The sequence below is a fragment of the Neltuma alba genome, unplaced genomic scaffold, assembly GCF_004799145.2.
Source record: "Neltuma alba isolate B1F8T4 unplaced genomic scaffold, ASM479914v2 tig00011927_pilon, whole genome shotgun sequence".
NCBI lineage: Eukaryota > Viridiplantae > Streptophyta > Magnoliopsida > Fabales > Fabaceae > Neltuma > Neltuma alba.
This window is the reverse complement of record NW_021636517.1, coordinates 728,361-747,754: the sequence shown is the minus strand read 5'-3', so window position 1 is coordinate 747,754 and position 19,394 is coordinate 728,361. Positions and strand designations below refer to the sequence as shown.

At 38.1% G+C, this 19,394-nt stretch overlaps 1 protein-coding gene across 3 annotated transcripts; it reads right to left on the bottom strand.

Annotated features, from left to right (window-relative positions):
- Positions 1-357: 357 nt before the first annotated feature.
- On the bottom strand, positions 358-17,819 carry LOC114719585 (uncharacterized). Of its 3 annotated transcripts, none has more exons than XM_028905094.1 (24): positions 17,576-17,819; positions 17,212-17,342; positions 16,391-16,475; positions 15,683-15,736; positions 14,701-14,792; positions 14,504-14,607; positions 12,973-13,048; positions 6,006-6,462; positions 5,256-5,594; positions 4,943-5,149; positions 4,726-4,824; positions 4,565-4,637; positions 4,012-4,139; positions 3,613-3,901; positions 3,284-3,516; positions 3,064-3,188; positions 2,860-2,977; positions 2,214-2,269; positions 2,038-2,131; positions 1,675-1,876; positions 1,512-1,583; positions 1,335-1,441; positions 1,139-1,201; positions 358-775 (listed from the first exon to the last, which is right to left on the bottom strand). In XM_028905094.1, exons 1-24 carry the CDS (start codon positions 17,618-17,620, stop codon positions 668-670), a joined length of 3,357 nt encoding a protein of 1,118 aa, XP_028760927.1. In that variant the 5' UTR covers positions 17,621-17,819; the 3' UTR covers positions 358-667. The 3 variants fall into 3 exon arrangements, with proteins under 3 accessions (XP_028760927.1, XP_028760928.1, XP_028760929.1); XM_028905095.1 differs by having other exon boundaries at positions 1,696-1,876; positions 17,576-17,818; XM_028905096.1 differs by lacking the exons at positions 15,683-15,736; positions 16,391-16,475; positions 17,212-17,342; positions 17,576-17,819 and having other exon boundaries at positions 6,006-6,412; positions 14,701-14,785.
- Positions 17,820-19,394: the final 1,575 nt, after the last annotated feature.

The window sequence follows — 19,394 nt, the reverse complement described above, 5'->3', positions numbered from 1 at the left end:
AAAGAAAAAAATTAAGTTAGTTATTTATAATAAATATGTATTGTTTTTCTTAAAATATCTTTGCTAATTAAGTGTATTGGCTAGAAATATTATTATTAAAAAGACTACCTTAGAAAAGAATGCATAAATATAAAAGACAAAATGAATTGAGATCTCATATTTAGGACTAAAATAAAAGTCAAACAAGGTCTTATATTAAGATCAAGAGGTAATATTAATCAGGAGTAAAAATAAAAATATTATTTATTTTTAAGACCATTTTAACGAGGAACTAATTTTTACTAGTTTTGTGACCCCATATTTTGGGCCGAAAGACAATGATTATGTAACAGTTAGAAGATTGAAACCAACACGTACTTGCCAAAAGCATCTTGCATTGTCAAAAATCGAAATAACACTTGCCATAAAAACAATTTCAAATCTCAAAGTAGTATATCTTGCAATAACACTTCTCCCTTCAACATGTCAAATCTCTAAAAACAATAACCACCCGCTCATTTGTCACGTCATACAGGGAAATTACATGCTGCTTTACTTCATCTTTGGCTATTGCTAGTAAAAAACTGAAATGTTATGATATGCGTACATATATAATAATGTACAGAACAATATATATACATATACATATATATATATATATGCAATGCTTTGGGGAGACGATCAAAGTTCAAATTTGCCACCATTTTCGCCTTTCCATTGTCTTCACAAGCTCATTTGCCAATGATGCAAAGTTCTCAGCTCCACTTTCTAGTTCTGCAGTTCGTTGGCTCATTCTCTGAATTAGATACACCAGCAAAAGCTTAGTTCATAATTTCTTCCATTTCTGAAGCAACGATAATACTACTTTGAGATCATAAATGTCAGAAATCCAAAGGGTGCCTTCCCTGAAAATTCCAAGATTGTACACAACTCTTGCCTAGAACTAATCATATTCTCTTCATTCTTGTTTTAAACGTTTGTATTGAAAAAGAAAGCGCACTGAAATATAACTCGTTTGAAAAATGATGCTAAGGTGACATGATAGATCAAAGATAAGTTTCTGGGTTTTGCTGTCAAGTCGATACCATGACATGTTTAAGTGAAAGCAAAATGTGCTCATCAGCAAGCCACGAAGCTCAAAATGCAGATAAATCTGTACCTCCAATTTTTCCTGCCTCTCCATAAGCTTGTTTCTTGCTTGGGAAGCAGCAGAAGAAGCATCCTGAAATTAGTCAACAAATGAAACATATATTTTCTTCTATTAAAAAATGAAATATATCAAAATTTAATTTGCTGAAAATGATTTATCATGACAGAGGAGAGAGGTTAGATAGCTTGTCATCGTTATTCATTACCCCGGCTTTTCTATAAGTAGCTCTAATTTCTTCTGGTGTTCTCATTCTCGGCTTTACATCATCATTAGTCCCTCCTTGTAATAACTTATCCCTATCTGTCAAATTATCTGCAGGCAAAAAGACAAAACAGTCAATGATCTTGGTACAATTCATAAAAGCAAGACACAATTGATATACCTTTCTGTTTGCTTCTAACATCAATTGATGAAGTGGAGCCCTCAGTCAGGGGCTCATCTATCTCAATGTCATCTGCCAAAACAGAACATCATGTGAAATTTCGTTCTTTTTTGGCCACAACTAAGGTGTTGAAGTATTTTAAAAAGACGAATGAACATTGTGCAGAGGCGATTTGGCAGGAGACCTATATTAAGCTCCACTTCGTTATCTGAGACAGTATTCGGTGAATCCGAAGATGGCAGCTTCAAAAATAAGCTCTCCAAACGTGCAAAATTGAGGGTTGAAAGTGCAGTAGAATCTGTTTGGGTGTTTTTTCCTCCTTTAAATCCTTTGACAATACCACCTAGAATCCCTGGTGCGATGCCCTGTGCCAACATAAATAAGCTTCCTTAATATTGTAACAACAGCACCTCAGGAAATTTACCCCAAAAAAAAAAAAAACACACACACACAGAGAAGTAGCTTAGGAATTATGATAATGGCAAATATTTCCAGAAAATGGGGAAAAGGGCCGAACAACTGAAACCTGCTTTTTCTTCTGATTTGAAGAGAATCTGAAGGCAGCATCTGCTGCAGCTGCAAGAACTTTATCATGAAGACAAGGCAGATTCTCCAGACTCCTATAAAACAAGAGTATTGCTCATTCTACTTTGAATCAGAAGTCTACACTTTTGTCTCTTCATCACAGAATAACCAAGATACCTGAATTCATTTTCACCATCTAATAATGAGATGAAGGTCAACTCAGAACCGTTTGCCTGCAAGTTGTCAACATGAGATGCCCAAGTAAATATCTATTTGACAAAAATCTGAAATGCCCTATCTTATCTGAAGTGGTTGAAGGGGGAAAAAGCAAATTAATGTTTTAGTCCTTTTCTCCCAATCAAGGTGACCTCTCTATTAAGCAAAGCCACAGCCACACACCAAGCTTGCCACTGATGGGACCTGACACGGCAATTAATTGATTATATAAACTTGGCCCAGGGTTCCTATATCCCTAATTGACATCTTTTTCGGCTACTTCTATAAACCAAAAAGGCATCAAGAGGGTTAGATGGCTTTTGTAAAAGCAGCCAAATTTGTTTTGGGATGTAATACATCTGGGAAAGTTCATATCACCAATTAATGACTATATGCGTGCTTGTTTATGCTACACTGTTAACTTCTACAGGTGATCCTTGCTTGTTGTTTGAGTAAGGGCTAAAAAACTTCACAGAAATAAATTGAGAGGCTTTACTTCTGGAGAAACTCACTGCGAGGGAATCAATTTTTAAGGATCACTAAATCATTAATTTGCGCTGGAAAAAAAGGATCCTAGACAATCTGCAAGTTCTAAACTCAACTATACCAGTGCAATATTTCCAATATCATCAGAACACATAGTTCTGTCCATATTAACTTTATAATTCCATCTTAAAATGGACAATAAGGAGCTTTCCTCTACCAATTCCAAGTTTGGAAACGACCTGTCCAAGAGACAATAAGCATAATCAATTTAATAATCCTCCTAAAAGCTATCTTAAAGAAAAATAAATAAATATCGTGATTCCACCTGATTTCAAATGCTCCGGTCTGAAGCAACAATAGCAGCCCACAAATTTTGTCATCTTTCTTTAAAGTTGTAGCCCAACAGCAAGGCTTAGAAAGTTTCACTTTACGAGTAGGTTTCTTATTTCCCTGTAGGAATATATTACAGATAATTAAATATCAAAGTAGCTTTCCTAAAGAATTGCAACTTAGTAATAGATGGGTATGGAAAATGGGTGAAGGACCTGGATCAAAGATTTCTCAGAGAATAAACGCAACGAATTCTCACAGCAGAGCAGAAGTAATGGATCCATCAAAGAATCTGAGCATGTGGTTTCCGTTAAAGAAACTTCAACCTCAGCTGGATTTACCCTGGTTAGATTACTGTCTGGCGCAGGCTCATTGGTATTAGCAGTATCCTTCAAGGGCTCCTCCAGCTGCTTGTCATCTGGCACGTCAGGGCTTGAATGGCTATCATCTGGAGCACAAAAATCTTTCAGGCTTTCCATTGATACAATGCTAACAGCAACAAAAGAGATAATATAAAAGTGTTGTTGATGAAACTTGTACTTGCCTATAACATACATTGAAATTGCTGTTGATTCCTTTACGTGTAATGGCCGATTACAGATCATTTTACCAGTAACACTGTCAATTACATTAACCTTTCCATTCTGGGACATGACATATATTATTTCTTCTAGAGAATTGCCTGTAGCTGTATTTGGTTGCTTTGGACTATTCACGGCAGTATGAATAAATGAATGATCTTTCCAAGCTATTGAAATAATTGGAGAGCTAGAGGAAGGAACACCATCAATTAAGAACAAAACCGCCAGTGAAGTCATATCACAGACGGCAACCTGGCAAGGCAAATGATCCAGGATTTACTGAGAAATCGGACAGTTCTAACTACTACAAACTAAGCAACAAAAAAGGATATATGATCAACAAGTTGTCCGATGATACCCACATGACCACCAAAATATCCAACGGCAAGCTTGGTTCCAGAGTTTGCAAATGATAACGCCTGTACTGGGGAACTGAGAAGACTAAAAGCAGCCATAGCTTGAGGCCCTTTCCCTTGGGGTAAGTCGTGGACTGTGAATAAAATTCAACAATATAAATCTAGAAGCTGACGGCGATTCAAAAACTAATGTTCTGCAAAACCTGAATAACCGCAACTCACTAATAACAATTTACTTGGAATCCTGACGGATTTCAAAACAATAATTTTTAAGAAAAGCAAGGAAAAACAACACTGTCTGTAGGAGTGCACGGAGCTCAAATATATGGTCTGCATATGTTCTCAAGCTAACAGAGCTTCCATCATCCATCTAGCTCTTCAATAATGTTACTAATCATTTTTTTGCCTTCACCCCCACCCACCCACATACGTCTGGGCATTAAAAAAAAGCCAATTTCAAGTTAAGAAAAGGCCAATATCTATGGCCTAGCTCATTTACATTTCTGTAAAAAGCCAAAGGAAGAGAGCAGTTTGATGGTGACAGAAATCTATAAATCACCTTCACATTTTGTTTCTGTGACAAAATGGAACTTTGTCCCATCAGAAAGGCCTTTGAGGCAGTAAACTCGGACCTACACAAATTATAAAAGCAAAGGAATTAAGCATACAGCAATATCACATATCTCCAAGTAGAGTATTCAGGAAAGAAAGATTTCTGACAAGACCACATTCATTGCCAACAGCCAATCGTAAGGAAACAGAGCAGAAGTCCAACTTTGTCACTGGTGCACTTGAGCCAGCCACTTTTATACCAGGCACCTATAGAGAGGAGACTTGTGAGTACAATCAGATATAGACCCTATTTGATTTGAGTAGCAACAAAAGGATAATATAGGTAACTTCTCTTTTTCCAAGATAAATATTGTGCAGTTCTTACCTCTCCCTCTACGTAACATATATATGATAAGATTGGATGCGTGGCATCACACATCCAGACTGATCCATCAGAATAGCCTGCTAAATAAACTCTCTCAACCCCAGTATTTTTAGCCCTAGACAACTGGCTGGGAACACCCCCAGTGATGGGCCATTTAGAACGAGTAGCTGAATCAGGCGTTGAGCCAGTTTTCATACTTGCAGCTACCTAAGACAAACCATAATAGTAGAATAAAAAGAAAAGGACAGAAAAGGACAGAGTTCAGCTTCCAGGCTTGACAATAATGAAATACTAGCATATAGAACCAAAATACCTCTAACAGAAGTTTTGAAGAATTTAACCCAGTGGGCAACCTTATTAGCTTTGCAACAGTCATAGAAGGATCAACTGTAGGTATTACAACTGGAAATTCCAGAGCAGATACAGATGATGCCATCTTCTGCTGTGATATTAAAGCAGAGAGACTATCATTATCATAAAAATGCAGTTGCCCAGGGTTTGTCAGAACGAAAAGATCATCTTTACTGTTAAGCCCCATTCCTCCAGGATTTGGCAGTAAAATCATGTCTGCAAAGGAGCCATTAAGTGTAAGATCTGCACGGCCAATACATTTTACAGTCTCCATCCCAGATGACCATTCAAGAGTTAAAACCTGCAGTGAGGAGTTGCTTCAGAGTTTAGGAACTGCTACAAACAATGTGAAAAGACACTTCCATAGGAGCGTCCCCCAGTCAATGGCCATGACAAGGGACTAACAATCCCATAACAGAGTCAATGCACCAACGAACAATCTCAAAAGCACTTGATAATCTCGTCCATATTCAATTATAAAAAGTCAGGTTCCTAAGATAATATGCATCTATCGGAGACTCAAACAACCTTAATTCAACTAAGACATGTAGTCAAATCCAATTTCAAAGTAGGAAGATATCAATCCCACTAATAATATGATATCCAAATACCAAAGCAACCACACACTAAATTCCCAAAATATAAAAATCAATAGAAGCAATACAAGTTAATCTGAAACAGTGTTCTAAATGGTCAGAAACAAACAACTCACGGTCAAAACTTCTTCAGATCCAATTTCATCACCACCATAGACAAAAAGCTGTCCAGCGCAATCACTGTGAGACTTATGGCTGTTAGACCATTTTAAGACAATGACTGGGAGTCGTCTTTCTGCAGATGAAAGTTGTAACTTAACGACATTTTTTGACGATACAGTCTGCTGGGCTTTTGGAGAGGCTGCAGATGACAAGTTCCAGAAAAGGATATCTCCATCTATGTATCCCACTGCAAGAATGGACCCCCTGGTAGACGCCCAGCAGAGAGCACTTATCTCTTTATCTCCCATTTCTTGTTCTGCAGTATTAGCTGGAAGTTTGGCGTCCATATCAGTAGAAGAATTACTACTTTCATCCTTCAGTTGGAGATCCTTGCCACCACCAAGAAACAGGATTCGAGCCTCTGAAATATCCCAAAGAATAAGCAGCCCATCCTGAAATGCAATTAACAATCTGCGAAAAATAAAAAATTAAAAAAAAATCAGAAGCCATAATTCATTGAATTGAAAACGACAAATACATTTCATGCCTCTCAACTTTCGCAAATCAGATGAGTACATCTAGCATGTTATTAAAATAGTAGATGTGAAAAAATGACAAGGTAGAAGTTTCAGCAGAGTCATCACTAGAGCCAAAGTCATATCATCAACTTAAAATATAAAAATCCAACATATTGCATTATTCATGACTTCTGAACAGTGCAATTATTGCAGTGTTCATAAGTTCTGAACAGTGCAATTTCTCTTGATAATTTATTATTCACAAGCCACATAAACAGTGTGGCTCACATTGTGTTCGATGCCTCTCTTTGTTCTCTTGTTTGCATTGTTGTTTCTGTCTCTTCTCTAATGTTTTTGACTACTGGAGTGAATTTTGAATTTCTTGCCCAAAGGTTTGTTCAAATCAATAAATTCTTCCGTCAAAAAATTTGCATCAAGTTATTATTTATCATGCACATTAAACAAGGAAAACTCTAGTTTTATGAATAACATCTTAAGTCGCCATCTGATATTTAAATTGGGAAAAGAAAAAGTTTAGAGTGGTACTCCCTTCGGCTCAAAATATAAGTTTCAAATCTTTGAAGGGGTCTGGTTTTTTTTATAAGCTTTAGTTTGGATTTGTTTGATCAGCTAATGTATTTTTTCCATTTTTACCCCTAATTAATTACATGTCTGTCTCATATCTTTTTTCCACTCATCATCTCCATAAGTAAGGGTGTTTTAGGAAAATAAGTTGCATTTTTTTTACATATCTATTATTTTTAACTAATTTTAACAAACTTTTTGAATTTGCATGATTTAATTATTTGAAGCTAATATTTTGAACCGGAGGGAATATCTCAAGTGCCATCCCTTTATGTTACATAATTTCCGTGCAACGACCATATATTCTTCCAGTCTTGACTCTTGAAAAACAACGAAAAAAAGTCAGATATTGTCCTAGCGTCTGGCATAATTCCAGAAACACTCTTCACAAAATTGATATATTTTCATCCTCTCTTTACCAGAAGCCCCAATACTTGGCTACCAATATGACAGAAAAATACATGCCGCTAATCCAATAATATAAGGCTTGATATGTGGGAGGGAAATTAGCTAACAGAAATTAGTTAGTAATCACGTGAACAGAATCAGTTAGTAATCACGTGCCGCGTAGGCTCACGCTTAGCTGTCAGTTAACAGATGTGAGGAGGGTTGTTTATTAATACCCACTCGTGTACACTTGCAGAAGTAAATAAGACAGTACTTGAATTCTCTCTCTCTTTTCTTCTCTCGCTCCTTTCCTCTGTACCAATTCTGGTATCAGAGCCTCTCTCTCTCCAGCCATGGCACCGCCGGAGACACGATCGTCCGAACGGATTGGGGAACTAGAGCAACGTTTGGAGGTCACAACGGCCCTGTTGGGAGCCCATTCATCTGATATCGGCGAACTGAAACAAGTGGTGGGTCGAATTGATGCGAACCTCCAAGAGTTAACCAATGCAATCTCTAGCTTATTACATCACGGTCAGAGCGAACAGGCTGGTGGATCAACCAGTAACTTCCAGCGGAACCGTAATGTTCAGTTCGGCACATTCAACAACACGACACACTCTTACTCGGCACCTATGAGGCATACGCGAGTCGAATTTCCTCGTTTCGATGGTGAAGATTTTCGAGGTTGGGCCTACCGCTGCCACCAATTTTTCTCTGTCGATGAAACACCAGTGGAACAGCGAATTCGCCTCTTGAGTATCAACCTTGAGGGCAAGGCATTGAAATGGCACCTTAATTTCATGAGGAAGCGCAGCGAGGAGGAGATCTCATGGGATCAATATTTTAAAGAGATGCAAGCTCGTTTTTCTGAGATCAAGCACATCAATCCGATGGTGCAAATCAAGCAACTGCAACAGCTATCGTCCACTGTTGACGAATACATTGAAACCTTCGATGATTTATTGACTGAAACTGATATTCCCGAAGAAGTCGCGATGGATTGCTTCCTCGGTGGGTTATGACCGGACATTCAATCGTCCGTAGATGCCTTTAAGCCAACGAGCCTAGCAAGAATGATGAAGATGGCGCGCATACAGGAGCGTTCCTTACGAGCTCTCTATGAGAATGTACCTCAACCGTATTATCGTTCTTCGCCTTCATCGACTTATTCATCCACTGCTTCTCAGGCCGAAACTCTGCGTCTCACGGTTCGAAGGCCGCAGGATCTACTGCCCAGAGTATAGTGGGCTCTTCATCAGTGCAAAACAACAAGCGTCCTACTCTGTCCCTCTCAAAAAAAGAGATGGAAGACAAACGTCGAAAGGGACTCTGCTACTGGTGCAACGATAAATACAGCAGTTCTCATAAATGCAAGGAGTCTCGGGTAATGATGCTTATTGTTCAGAATACTGATGATGATGATTTTGTTGATGCAGTAGAGACGCTGGATTCGCTCGACCTTTCACCCACACCTCAGGCCACGATTAATGCACTGGAAGGGGTGACGGGTTACTCGACGTTAAAATTAGGGGAGGCATTAAGAAGCAGAGACTGTTGATCTTGATTGATACGGGAAGCACTCACAATGTGGTGCATTCATCACTGGCGAAGCGACTACGATTACCCGTTCAGCATGGTGACGGCCTCAGGGTGGGAGTTGCTGGCGGCGGGACCATGGTTATTGACCGATACTGCAAAAACCTTCAATGGATTATGGCGGGATCAACATTCTCTGATGACTTCTTGGTGATGGATATAGGGGCATTCGATGTAATTCTTGGAGCACAGTGGCTTCGTAAGCTGGGCCGCATAATACTGGACATGGACCAACAGTTTATGGCCTTCTCTCTTCAGGGTCAATATCACGAATTACACGGAATTGGGTCATCTCAAGTGGGTTGTCTGAGGTAACTATTGCCGATAATGATATTCGCAAGGCCCAACATGTATTTCTTCTCTGGGTTTCCCTGTCTGAACCTTGTGCCTTCAGTTTGAACGCCGGGCCTCTTCCTGCTGATCAGCAGCAGTGTTTATCACAGTTGCTAGACTCCTTTGCAGATGTGTTCGCTGAACCCCAAGCCTTACCACCATCACGCCCCTTTGACCACCAGATACATCTCAAACAGTCGCGTCCTATTAGTTGTCGTCCTTATCGATACGGCCCTGTACAAAAGGATGAGATTGAGCGACAAGTACAGCAAATGTTGCGCACTGGAGTTATTCGCCAGAGCCATAGCCCGTTTGCTGCTCCGGTAGTACTGGTTCACAAAAAGGACGGCACGTGGCGTTTTTGCGTTGATTACCGGCGCTTGAATGAAGAGACTGTCAAGGACAAATTTCCAATCCCTCTCATTGAAGATTTGTTGAATGAACTGCAAGGGGCCTCTTATTTTTCAAAGCTGGATTTACGCGCAGGATACCATCAAATTCGAATGCACCCAAACGATGTTCATAAGACAGCCTTCCGTACCCACGAAGGTTTATACGAGTTCTTAGTTATGCCCTTCGGCCTCAGTAACGCCCCGGCAACGTTCCAAGGCCTAATGAATTCGGTCTTTAAGGACTATCTACGTAGGTTCATCCTCGTTTTTTTCGACGATATATTGGTATACAGCAAATCATGGGATGACCATATGCAACATCTGACTCAAACTCTCTCTGTTTTGCGTCACCATCAACTGTATGCAAACGCCAGTAAGTGTGTCTTTGGAACTAATCAAGTGCATTATCTGGGCCATATTATTTCAGCAAGGGGGGTTGAAGCTGACCCCAAGAAAATTGACGCCATTTCCTCTTGGCCGGTTCCGACAACGCTAAAGGCCTTACGAGCATTCCTCGGGTTGGCAGGGTATTATCGACGGTTTGTACGGCATTTTGGCACCATTTGCCAGCCCCTGACAGCGTTATTACACAAGGACACCAGACTTGAATGGACTTCCGAGGCTGACCATGCCTTCTCAGTACTTAAACAAGCTCTTACCTCGGCCCCGGTTTTGGCATTGCCTAATTTCAATGACAAATTTATCGTGGAGGCTGACGCATCCGGTTTTGGTATGGGCGCCGTCTTAGTTCAAAATGGACATCCCCTAGCCTTTATGAGCAAGACCCTCAGCAGTAGGAAGCGCACACTGTCGGCATACGAACGTGAACTAATGGCTATTATCTTCGCCGTCAAGCAGTGGAGATCCTACCTAGTTGGCCGTACATTTACCATACGTACCGATCATCTTCCCTTGAAGCACCTCTTGGAGCAGAAAACAGTTTCCCCTGATCAACTCAAATGGCTTAATAAGCTGTGGGGGCTTTCATATGAAATCGAATATCGAAAGGGTAAGGAAAACGTTGCAGCCGATGCTCTTTCCCGACAATATGAGGCATCTGTGTCGGCCATTACTGCCCCCCTCACGGATCTCTATGGTAGAGTTTACCAATCGTGGACCACGGACTCTGCCCTCCAAACCATTATTCTCGAATTGGAGCGTGACCCTACTCTACATCGCTACTATTCGTGGTCCAACAACGTGCTCAAACATAAGGGCCGTCTCGTGGTAGGAGCCGATCGCCGTCTCAGGGACGAGCTCCTGTCTTATTTTCATGGTGATTCTGTGGGAGGTCACTCAGGAGTTACCCCTACGTATCGACGGCTTGCCTCTGTTTTCTATTGGCGTGGCTTAGAGAGAAGGACGTCCGCGAGTTCGTACGAAATTGTGACACCTGCCAGCGTTTTAAGTATGAAACCGTTGCTACTCCGGGTCTTCTTCAACCGTTGCCTATTCCGGAGCATATCTGGACAGAGCTATCGATGGACTTTATAGGTGGGTTACCTAAGTCATACGGCAAAACTACCATTCTTGTTGTGGTAGATCGTTTGAGCAAGGCTGCCCATTTTATCGCCTTGAAGCACCCATTTACTTGCCGTTGATGTTGCTCAACTCTTCATGGACAATGTCGTCAAGCTTCACGGATTCCCGAAATCCATCGTGAGTGATCGGGACCCTATTTTTTGTGGCAAGTTTTGGCAGGAGCTGTTTAGGCTCTATGGCGTCAAATTGCAGTACTCTTCTGCTTACCATCCACAATCCGATGGACAAACCGAAGTCCTGAACAGATGCCTTGAATGCTACCTTCGGTGTATGACAGGGGATTTTCCCAAGCAGTGGGCCCGTTGGTTGTCTCTAGCAGAGCTCTGGTATAACACCAACTATCACTCGGCCATTGGTATGACCCCATTTCAAGCTGTTTACGGTGTTGAACCTCCACTTCATTTGCCTTATTTGCCTGGGGACTCCAACAACGACATGGTTGACCGGGTTTGCTTATCCCGTGAACTTACGATTCAACTGCTCAAAGCGAATTTGATGAAGGCCCAGCATCGTATGGTTCACCAGGCTAATAAGCACAGGACCGAACGCACCTTCGAAGTCGGGGACATGGTCTTACTCAAGCTTCACCCTTTTCGGAAAAATCTAATCAATAATTCTTCCTTGCACAAGCTCGCCGCATGATACTTTGGTCCCTTCGAGGTGCTGAAACGTGTAGGGCAGGTTGCTTATGAGTTGAAGTTACCAGAGGGCTCTCGGATACACCCTGTTTTCCATGTCTCACTGCTCAAACGCTCACCTCGCGCTGGTGCCCCTGTTTCCTCGACTCTGCCATTAGTCGATGATGATGGTCAGTTTCGTGTCGAACCCACTGCGATTTTGAACAGGCGGATCGTTAAGCGAGGAAACCTCCCCATTACACAAGTTCTGATTCAATGGCGTCACTCCCGACCCGAGGACGCAACCTGGGAGGACCTTTCCTTTATTCAGTCTCAATTTCCTTCTTTTCCGACAACAGTACCACCTTCTCGCACTATCCTTGCGGACAAGGATGTTTTTTAATGGGGGGGCATATTGATATGTGGGAGGGAAATTAGCTAACAGAAATTAGTTAGTAATCACGTGAACAGAATCAGTTAGTAATCACGTGCCGCGTAGGCTCACGCTTAGCTGTCAGTTAACAGATGTGAGGAGGGTTGTTTATTAATACCCACTCGTGTACACTTGCAGAAGTAAATAAGACAGTACTTGAATTCTCTCTCTCTTTTCTTCTCTCGCTCCTTTCCTCTGTACCAAGGCTGTTTTACGAGAAGACAATATGGGCCTGATAATAATATGCTTTCTTTGGGTGGAGGCTCTACAATTTCATCTAAATGCTCTTCTGGTTATTTTGAAAACCTAATAAAGAATTCAAAATGCGAATAATAAAAAAAAAAAAAATTACAAATATGAAAATGTTAAACTAGTGAACCACAAGTCTGGCCAAGAAACCAGGCTAGTAAGTCACAATTGAGTAGCTAATTTTTCAAAATAAATTTTAATCGCATTGGTTGGGTAAATACAAATGAATTGCCACTTAGCCAACAGGACAAAAATGTCAACTTTTATTATGCCTTAGAAGCAAAAGAGTTATGCACAGTAGCTGGTAAATATTACTTGTATCTTGCCTGTTACCATTAGAAGAAGGTTGGGAAAGAACTCCAACAATAGGCTGGTCGTTGGGATATGAAGACCCATTAGTTTCTGACAAAAAGGAAAACAGCGGCAATGAGAAACTTCCAAAGGGAAGAAAAATAATTTTACTTAGATGGTGAATAATGGAGAAAAAGATCATCCAAAATAAGAAATTTGGAAACAACATTGTTATGGTGATTACTGTATGAAATATCAGAAGTTAGAAAGCACAATTTTTTCTGAGCATATCATCGAAGAATGCAGTTTCGTAAACAGCACTAATTACTCTTCTGACAACCAGCAAAGATGTATAAGAGTCCTCCGAGGCATTTAGGGAAACATTATAGCATTCTATGCATGTACTTCAAATGATTTTACAGAGTGGGACTTATTAACGGCCCACTGATTGCATTCATCACTTTTTAACTGAGAATATGAGTTCTAGGCATCATGCGGTGCTCTGTGATGCTTGTGTTAGTTGAAATATCATGTAAACATTTGCAAGGGACTCTTTGATAAAGCTTAGTCACATCAAACTAATTTATTTTTCCACCTAACACATTTTGTTCAATTATATGGAAGCATTACATTGACAGTCAACAGCGTCAAATTTCAAGACCTACACCTGGAATAAAGTCCAAGAAAAACCATAATATATTTTTTAGTATACAAGAGTATTTAAGACCTATTTGATTTTCAGCTCTCAAAAAGACAACTAGAATTTCCACAACAATATGAATAGGATGGTGACACTGATTAGTCGGTTCTTGTAAAACTATTTGGTCTAGGTTCAGGTCCATTCAAGGTCCACATTGTAAGTATTGGAAAAGGTCCAGTTCATGCTCAGGCGAAAGCAAAAGTAAGTATCCATAAGCATTATAAAAACAAGAATGAAGTATTTAAAATGTCTACCTGTTTACCAGTTCTTTCCATCATCATACAAAATATAATTCAAATTCAGGATCAGATTTCACAGTTCCTAGATGCCTAAAACAATTCCATTCAATCTGCCTTTACTAATATCATCAATTCCCTAGTTTAATTCCAACCCGAATCCACTGATAAGTTTGAAAGATGAACAGAAGACCAAAAATTGCATCAAAGAGGAGAGCAATACAATGAGCAATACGAGTTGCTGAAGTGGAGTGAGGCCACAATGAATTTAAGAGGCGACAACAGGGAAACGTACAATCACATGAAAGCACGTTGGTTTGAGAAAAAACTGGTTGATAACCAAAAAGAGAGATGCTTCGAGTCCTAAACTCGAATTTTCCCCCTTTCAGGAGGGAGGCTGATAAAATAGGAACGCCCAACTTATGTTTACTAATTATGCTACTCCCACACACCTCATTCTTTTTCCATAAACTTAAAATAATTTGGATGAAGAAAACAAAAATATTATTTCAGAGTTCACAACAAACAATTTGAAAAGAAGCACTGCCACATAGTTTGAACAGCTTTGCAGAAACAATTTGCAAATGCATTGGTTATCAGTGATCAAAACGAAGGGCAGCAATAGATTACCCCTAAGAGATTTTGCAGACACATGATATGGTGACCTTGAGATTTCTCCTTCCTCAGCTTCAAACTTTACCAGAGAGACCAAACCATGCTCATCACCAACATAACTGGACATGGGAATGCATTACTGATGACATAAATCAAGGACCATGTAAAGAGGGAAATTATGCCATGTTTATTTTATTATACCAACAACATACATAAAATGTGAGCCACTGATAACAGAGAAAGCAGTAATATTGGACTCCCATTGTAAAGAACAAACAAGACTCCTGCTCTCAAGACTCCAAACCTGCCGCAATTGAAGGAAACTAATCAGATATACTTCATCAGTGATTTTGCAGAATCATTGGTTCAGAAAATATGGGGAGTACACACTTAGCTAAATAAAAGAAAGATAAATCTATTAAGAGTTCTTAATAGCCAAAAACTGTAGGAGAATATCCAAAATGGGGAAAGCTGAACTTTTATTTCTCAATGACTAGCTTCAGAGGCTGCCACCCAATTTATAGAGTCAGAAAAACAATGAAATAATTAAACAAGGTCTGGAAAAATCCCCAGAAAATCTGAAACTGAATGCATCTAATAGCCTTGATGTTCCTTATTTTTCTCTCTAAATTTGACTCAGCAACAACTCCAATTCAAACAAATTCAATAAAATCCTAAAAGAAAATTTTATTTTATTTTCTGACACGTCCTCCTTCTAGAATAAATCAGCAGTGGTCTCTTAACAAAATAAATCAGCACCGTTTAGGAGTTGTTTAGCTTGACTGGTTAAGGACAAGCTGTTATCTATGTATGGAATTTAGCAAACACTCTGAACAATAGTATTAATTATGAGAAAGGAAATCAAAATCAATCAGCTGACCATCGCATCAATCATCAAGGACAAGCAAATATACTAAATTCTCTCATAACACTACTCATGCATACAAATTATTTCAAAATTCATCATCAATAAATTAAAAAGCAATCATCCACTCGACTCAGTTATATCAAAAGATATATCTGAGTGTAATTGGCTCCAGAAAAAATGCAAAAGTAATATCTAGTGGGATAGAAAGAGAATAGAAGAGGCAACAGATGTTACAATTTCGAATATCTTTTATTGCTGAATAGAGCCTTTTCAATAAGGTTGTACTAATATGTAGAGAAATTAAATTCTGGGCAAAGAAACTTGACCTGGATATCATTATCATTGGATACACTGACTAGAAAGCCCAAGTTTTGTAGAAACTGCAGGTGCCAAATAAAATCCAAGCATCAATCAGCTGGTAATGTAGGAGAAATCATCAAAAGATCAGATAGGTAACAGTGAAAGAATAAAGCACTATACATTAATTCAAAATTTCCCTTCATAATACCCACACTTTTTTTTGGGGGGGGGGGTAGATCATAATACCCACATTTTTTTTGGGGCAGAGCATAATACCCACACTTCATTCTATAACATATTACCTTCCCCCACTTTTTTTGGGGTAGTAAGATATTTCTTTTCAAGGCTAACAGAACCTATAGATGAACCTTAGTAGAGAAAAACCAGGAGCATGATACCCAACAATTCATGCAGGGTTATTGAACTTCTCTAATTTGCAGTACACTGAGGAAACAAAATGGAGATCTAGGAGATAAGAAGAGCGAATGAAGAGTGCAATATGTTACGTCTTCTTTAAGAACAATTAATTGGAGTCAGATCTTTCAAATTTTGTTGGAAGGAAAAAGCAATGAAAAGAGAAGACAGTGCTCTTGGTCTTGGGATTTTAAAAAGAAGCAATGAATTCCACTGATGTATGATAGCATTATTGTTATAGCACATTAAAGCCCGACTTTTCCAAAAGGAAATCATATAAGCAATCTCGAGCCAACAGTGTATCAATTCCAGGCACCTACCTCCAAGTGTTTATAAGGCACTTGCTTAAGAGATACAAGAAGTCCTTCAATGTTGTCACCTCCAATTACCTTAAGTCTTCCATCCCTGTCATTAAGCAAAGCAAAATAAAGGTCCAACATTAACGTTGCACCAAGACCTCAAACTGTTACTTTGCAATTGCATACATGAGCACAATAACTTACAATTATGTCTTACATTATAGAAAATTAGCAAAGGACTTCACCCATTCACTAATGCACAAATATTATGCTCAGTCAAACTTTTTATAAATATACTATCAAGAAACAGATGTTGCCTTATAATCACGAAATGACCATTTCTTTTTCTTTTGGGCCAGAAACCGAATGTCACATGACCATTTCTTGACTAAAACCATAAGAATGATGATAGATACTTGTACATCAGGTATCAACCAGGGCGAAGAAAAAAGAAAAAAAGGACCCCAGCTCGAACACTACAAATATAACAACTACAACAATTCTTATCCCACTAAGTGAGGTTGACCACAAATATCGTACAACGTCGTTGTAGTTTATCAACAACAACACCTATATAAAAACTTCAAAAAAAAAGAAAAAAAAGAAACATATTCAGAAGTCTTAGGAGACTCAACACTCACGATGGGCATTTCACCATGTGCAAACACAAAAGCCCCAGATTAACGATCATTTCTCAACCTTCTAACACTACAATGTCCATGAATAACTTCATTTTCCATGCAATTACTAATAACGGAGATTCGACTTTCAATTTTAAAAGTCAGGAAATTTACCTTGCATCTTAACAGGTTCACCCAAAATTTAACAGCCAATATACTTACAGTGTCCCGATACCCAGAAGTCGCTGAACGGGGTCAAAAGCCAGAACCGAAGCTGTGGAAGGAATTCCATAATGAATAACAATTGCAGGATCCAAGTCACTAGACTTCAGACTCCCGTTTTGCAAGTCATGCTGAACAATCAGAAATCAAAATGTGCACATAGTCAATCACAATCTTCAGCTTAAAACAATCAAAATAGGAAAGTAAGCCCAGCAAGGCATATATCCAATCAAAGGATGACCAAAAATATGGTTCACATCAAACTCCAGCCCTAGCTGATTTGGAAGAAATAAAGTTAGACTCTTTTTTTTTTTGGGGGGGGGGGGTGGTGAGCAAAATGGTCGGAAGCAATTAGAGTCTATACATGAGAATGGTGCACGGCCTTCTGCAAGAGACGCTTAGCAAACATGACGATGGCTGAGCTTCAGAAGTTTGAAATTCTTTTGATGATTTCAGAATTTACAAAGAGGAAGTGATCATTCCAATGCTTGTTTGCTTCATCGGAATGTAATCTTCTTTTATCTTTTTCTCTTTGGAAGAAAGTAAAGTCAATGGAATTGCTATTTGAGAGTTGAGAATCTTCAATATTATGTTTCCGGCTGGCCACGATTGTTTGTATCTAGAGTTCAGTTTGGATTCGTTGGCAATCCCGCTTGCTGGTACCAAGAAATAAAGTACTGTCTTGGTTAAAATTACAGAAAATTTTGACAAGAATATTTTTTAAAAAAACAATACATATTTATTATATATAATTAAATTAATAAATATTATTAATCTATTTAAATTAGTCAACTAATTCTTTTATTAAAAATTAGAGTAGTAATTTGTTAAAAAATTTAACATACTTAACTTTTCATGTTAAAAAATCTTAAAATTACTAATCACCAAGAGCCTATATTAATTGGCAAACCACTCCTCTCAGATTTTCACCTAAAGGTGCCTAAACATTATGGTGATATTATATTAACACATGGCAGCTTTTTCATTTTTTTAGTTATATGAAAAATCCTCTCATACTATAATTGTTGGCTATCATTAAATTTTGCTAAATACTCTGTTACAAAATCCTCCCTCTCAGATATGTGTAAAATAATTTTATGGGTGGAAAATACATCAAGGTTTATTAGGTATACTTTTTTTAAAAAAAATATTCAATATGATTTAGTGAAATTTTAAAAAAAGTACTATACTTGTGTCAAGTTTTTTATGTTTATTATATCAAATTTTTTGATTACATATAATCATGTGTCCTTTTTTTTATATGAATTTATATTTTAATGATAATATTTAAAAAACAAGACACATAATATGTAATTGGAAAACTTAATATAATAAATATAACTAACTTAACCTCAATATTGTCCTAAAAGAAATTGGAATAATATTTTAATTTATTTAGTGAGTCAACTTTGACGAGGTTTGATCTAATTCTGTCTAGTAGTGGATTTGAAGAGAATCTAAGCTAAAATTGTACCAATTCTTGGTTGAATACATACAAAGCACAATAAGTTAGTTGGTTTTCTTTTATTTTGTTTGAATGTTTTGTGAAGAAAGAATGAGATGAGATGACTATTTCAATCCAATGCCTAGTCATTTTGTCCATATCAATACATATAATAGATTGGCTCTTCACAACGTGGTGCCTGTACTTGGTGTTAGACTCCTTACCTACTTCATGCAAGCTTAAAAAATAACGCAACTGCCCCTGTTAAGTTTTTTAAAAAAAACAAAAAGCTTGTGTAGCTAAAATTATATATTTATTATACTTATTTTTAAGAGAAAATTGCAATTAAAGATCCTAGAATTTGAAAAATACAGATAGAGATCCTTGATAACTTTTTTATAGCTTTTGACAATAATAATATATCATAAAGTTATTAAAACCCATAGTGAAGTTGTCACAGGTCTTTATTTACATTTTTCAAATTTTAGGATTTTTTTGCGATTTCTCTTATTTTTAATTATGTCAAAATAAGTGGATTTTAAACTCAATATTATATTAAAATTATTAATAATAAGAGTTAGTTACAAAGATAATTAATGGGTCGAAAATCCAATGCTCATTTTGATCAGAAAAATGCACAATAAATATATAAGCTTAAATATTTATTTTTTTATATTTATCATGTCGATTTTTTATTTTTTGATATAACAGAACTTCCCAAAAAAAAAGGAAAGAAAAA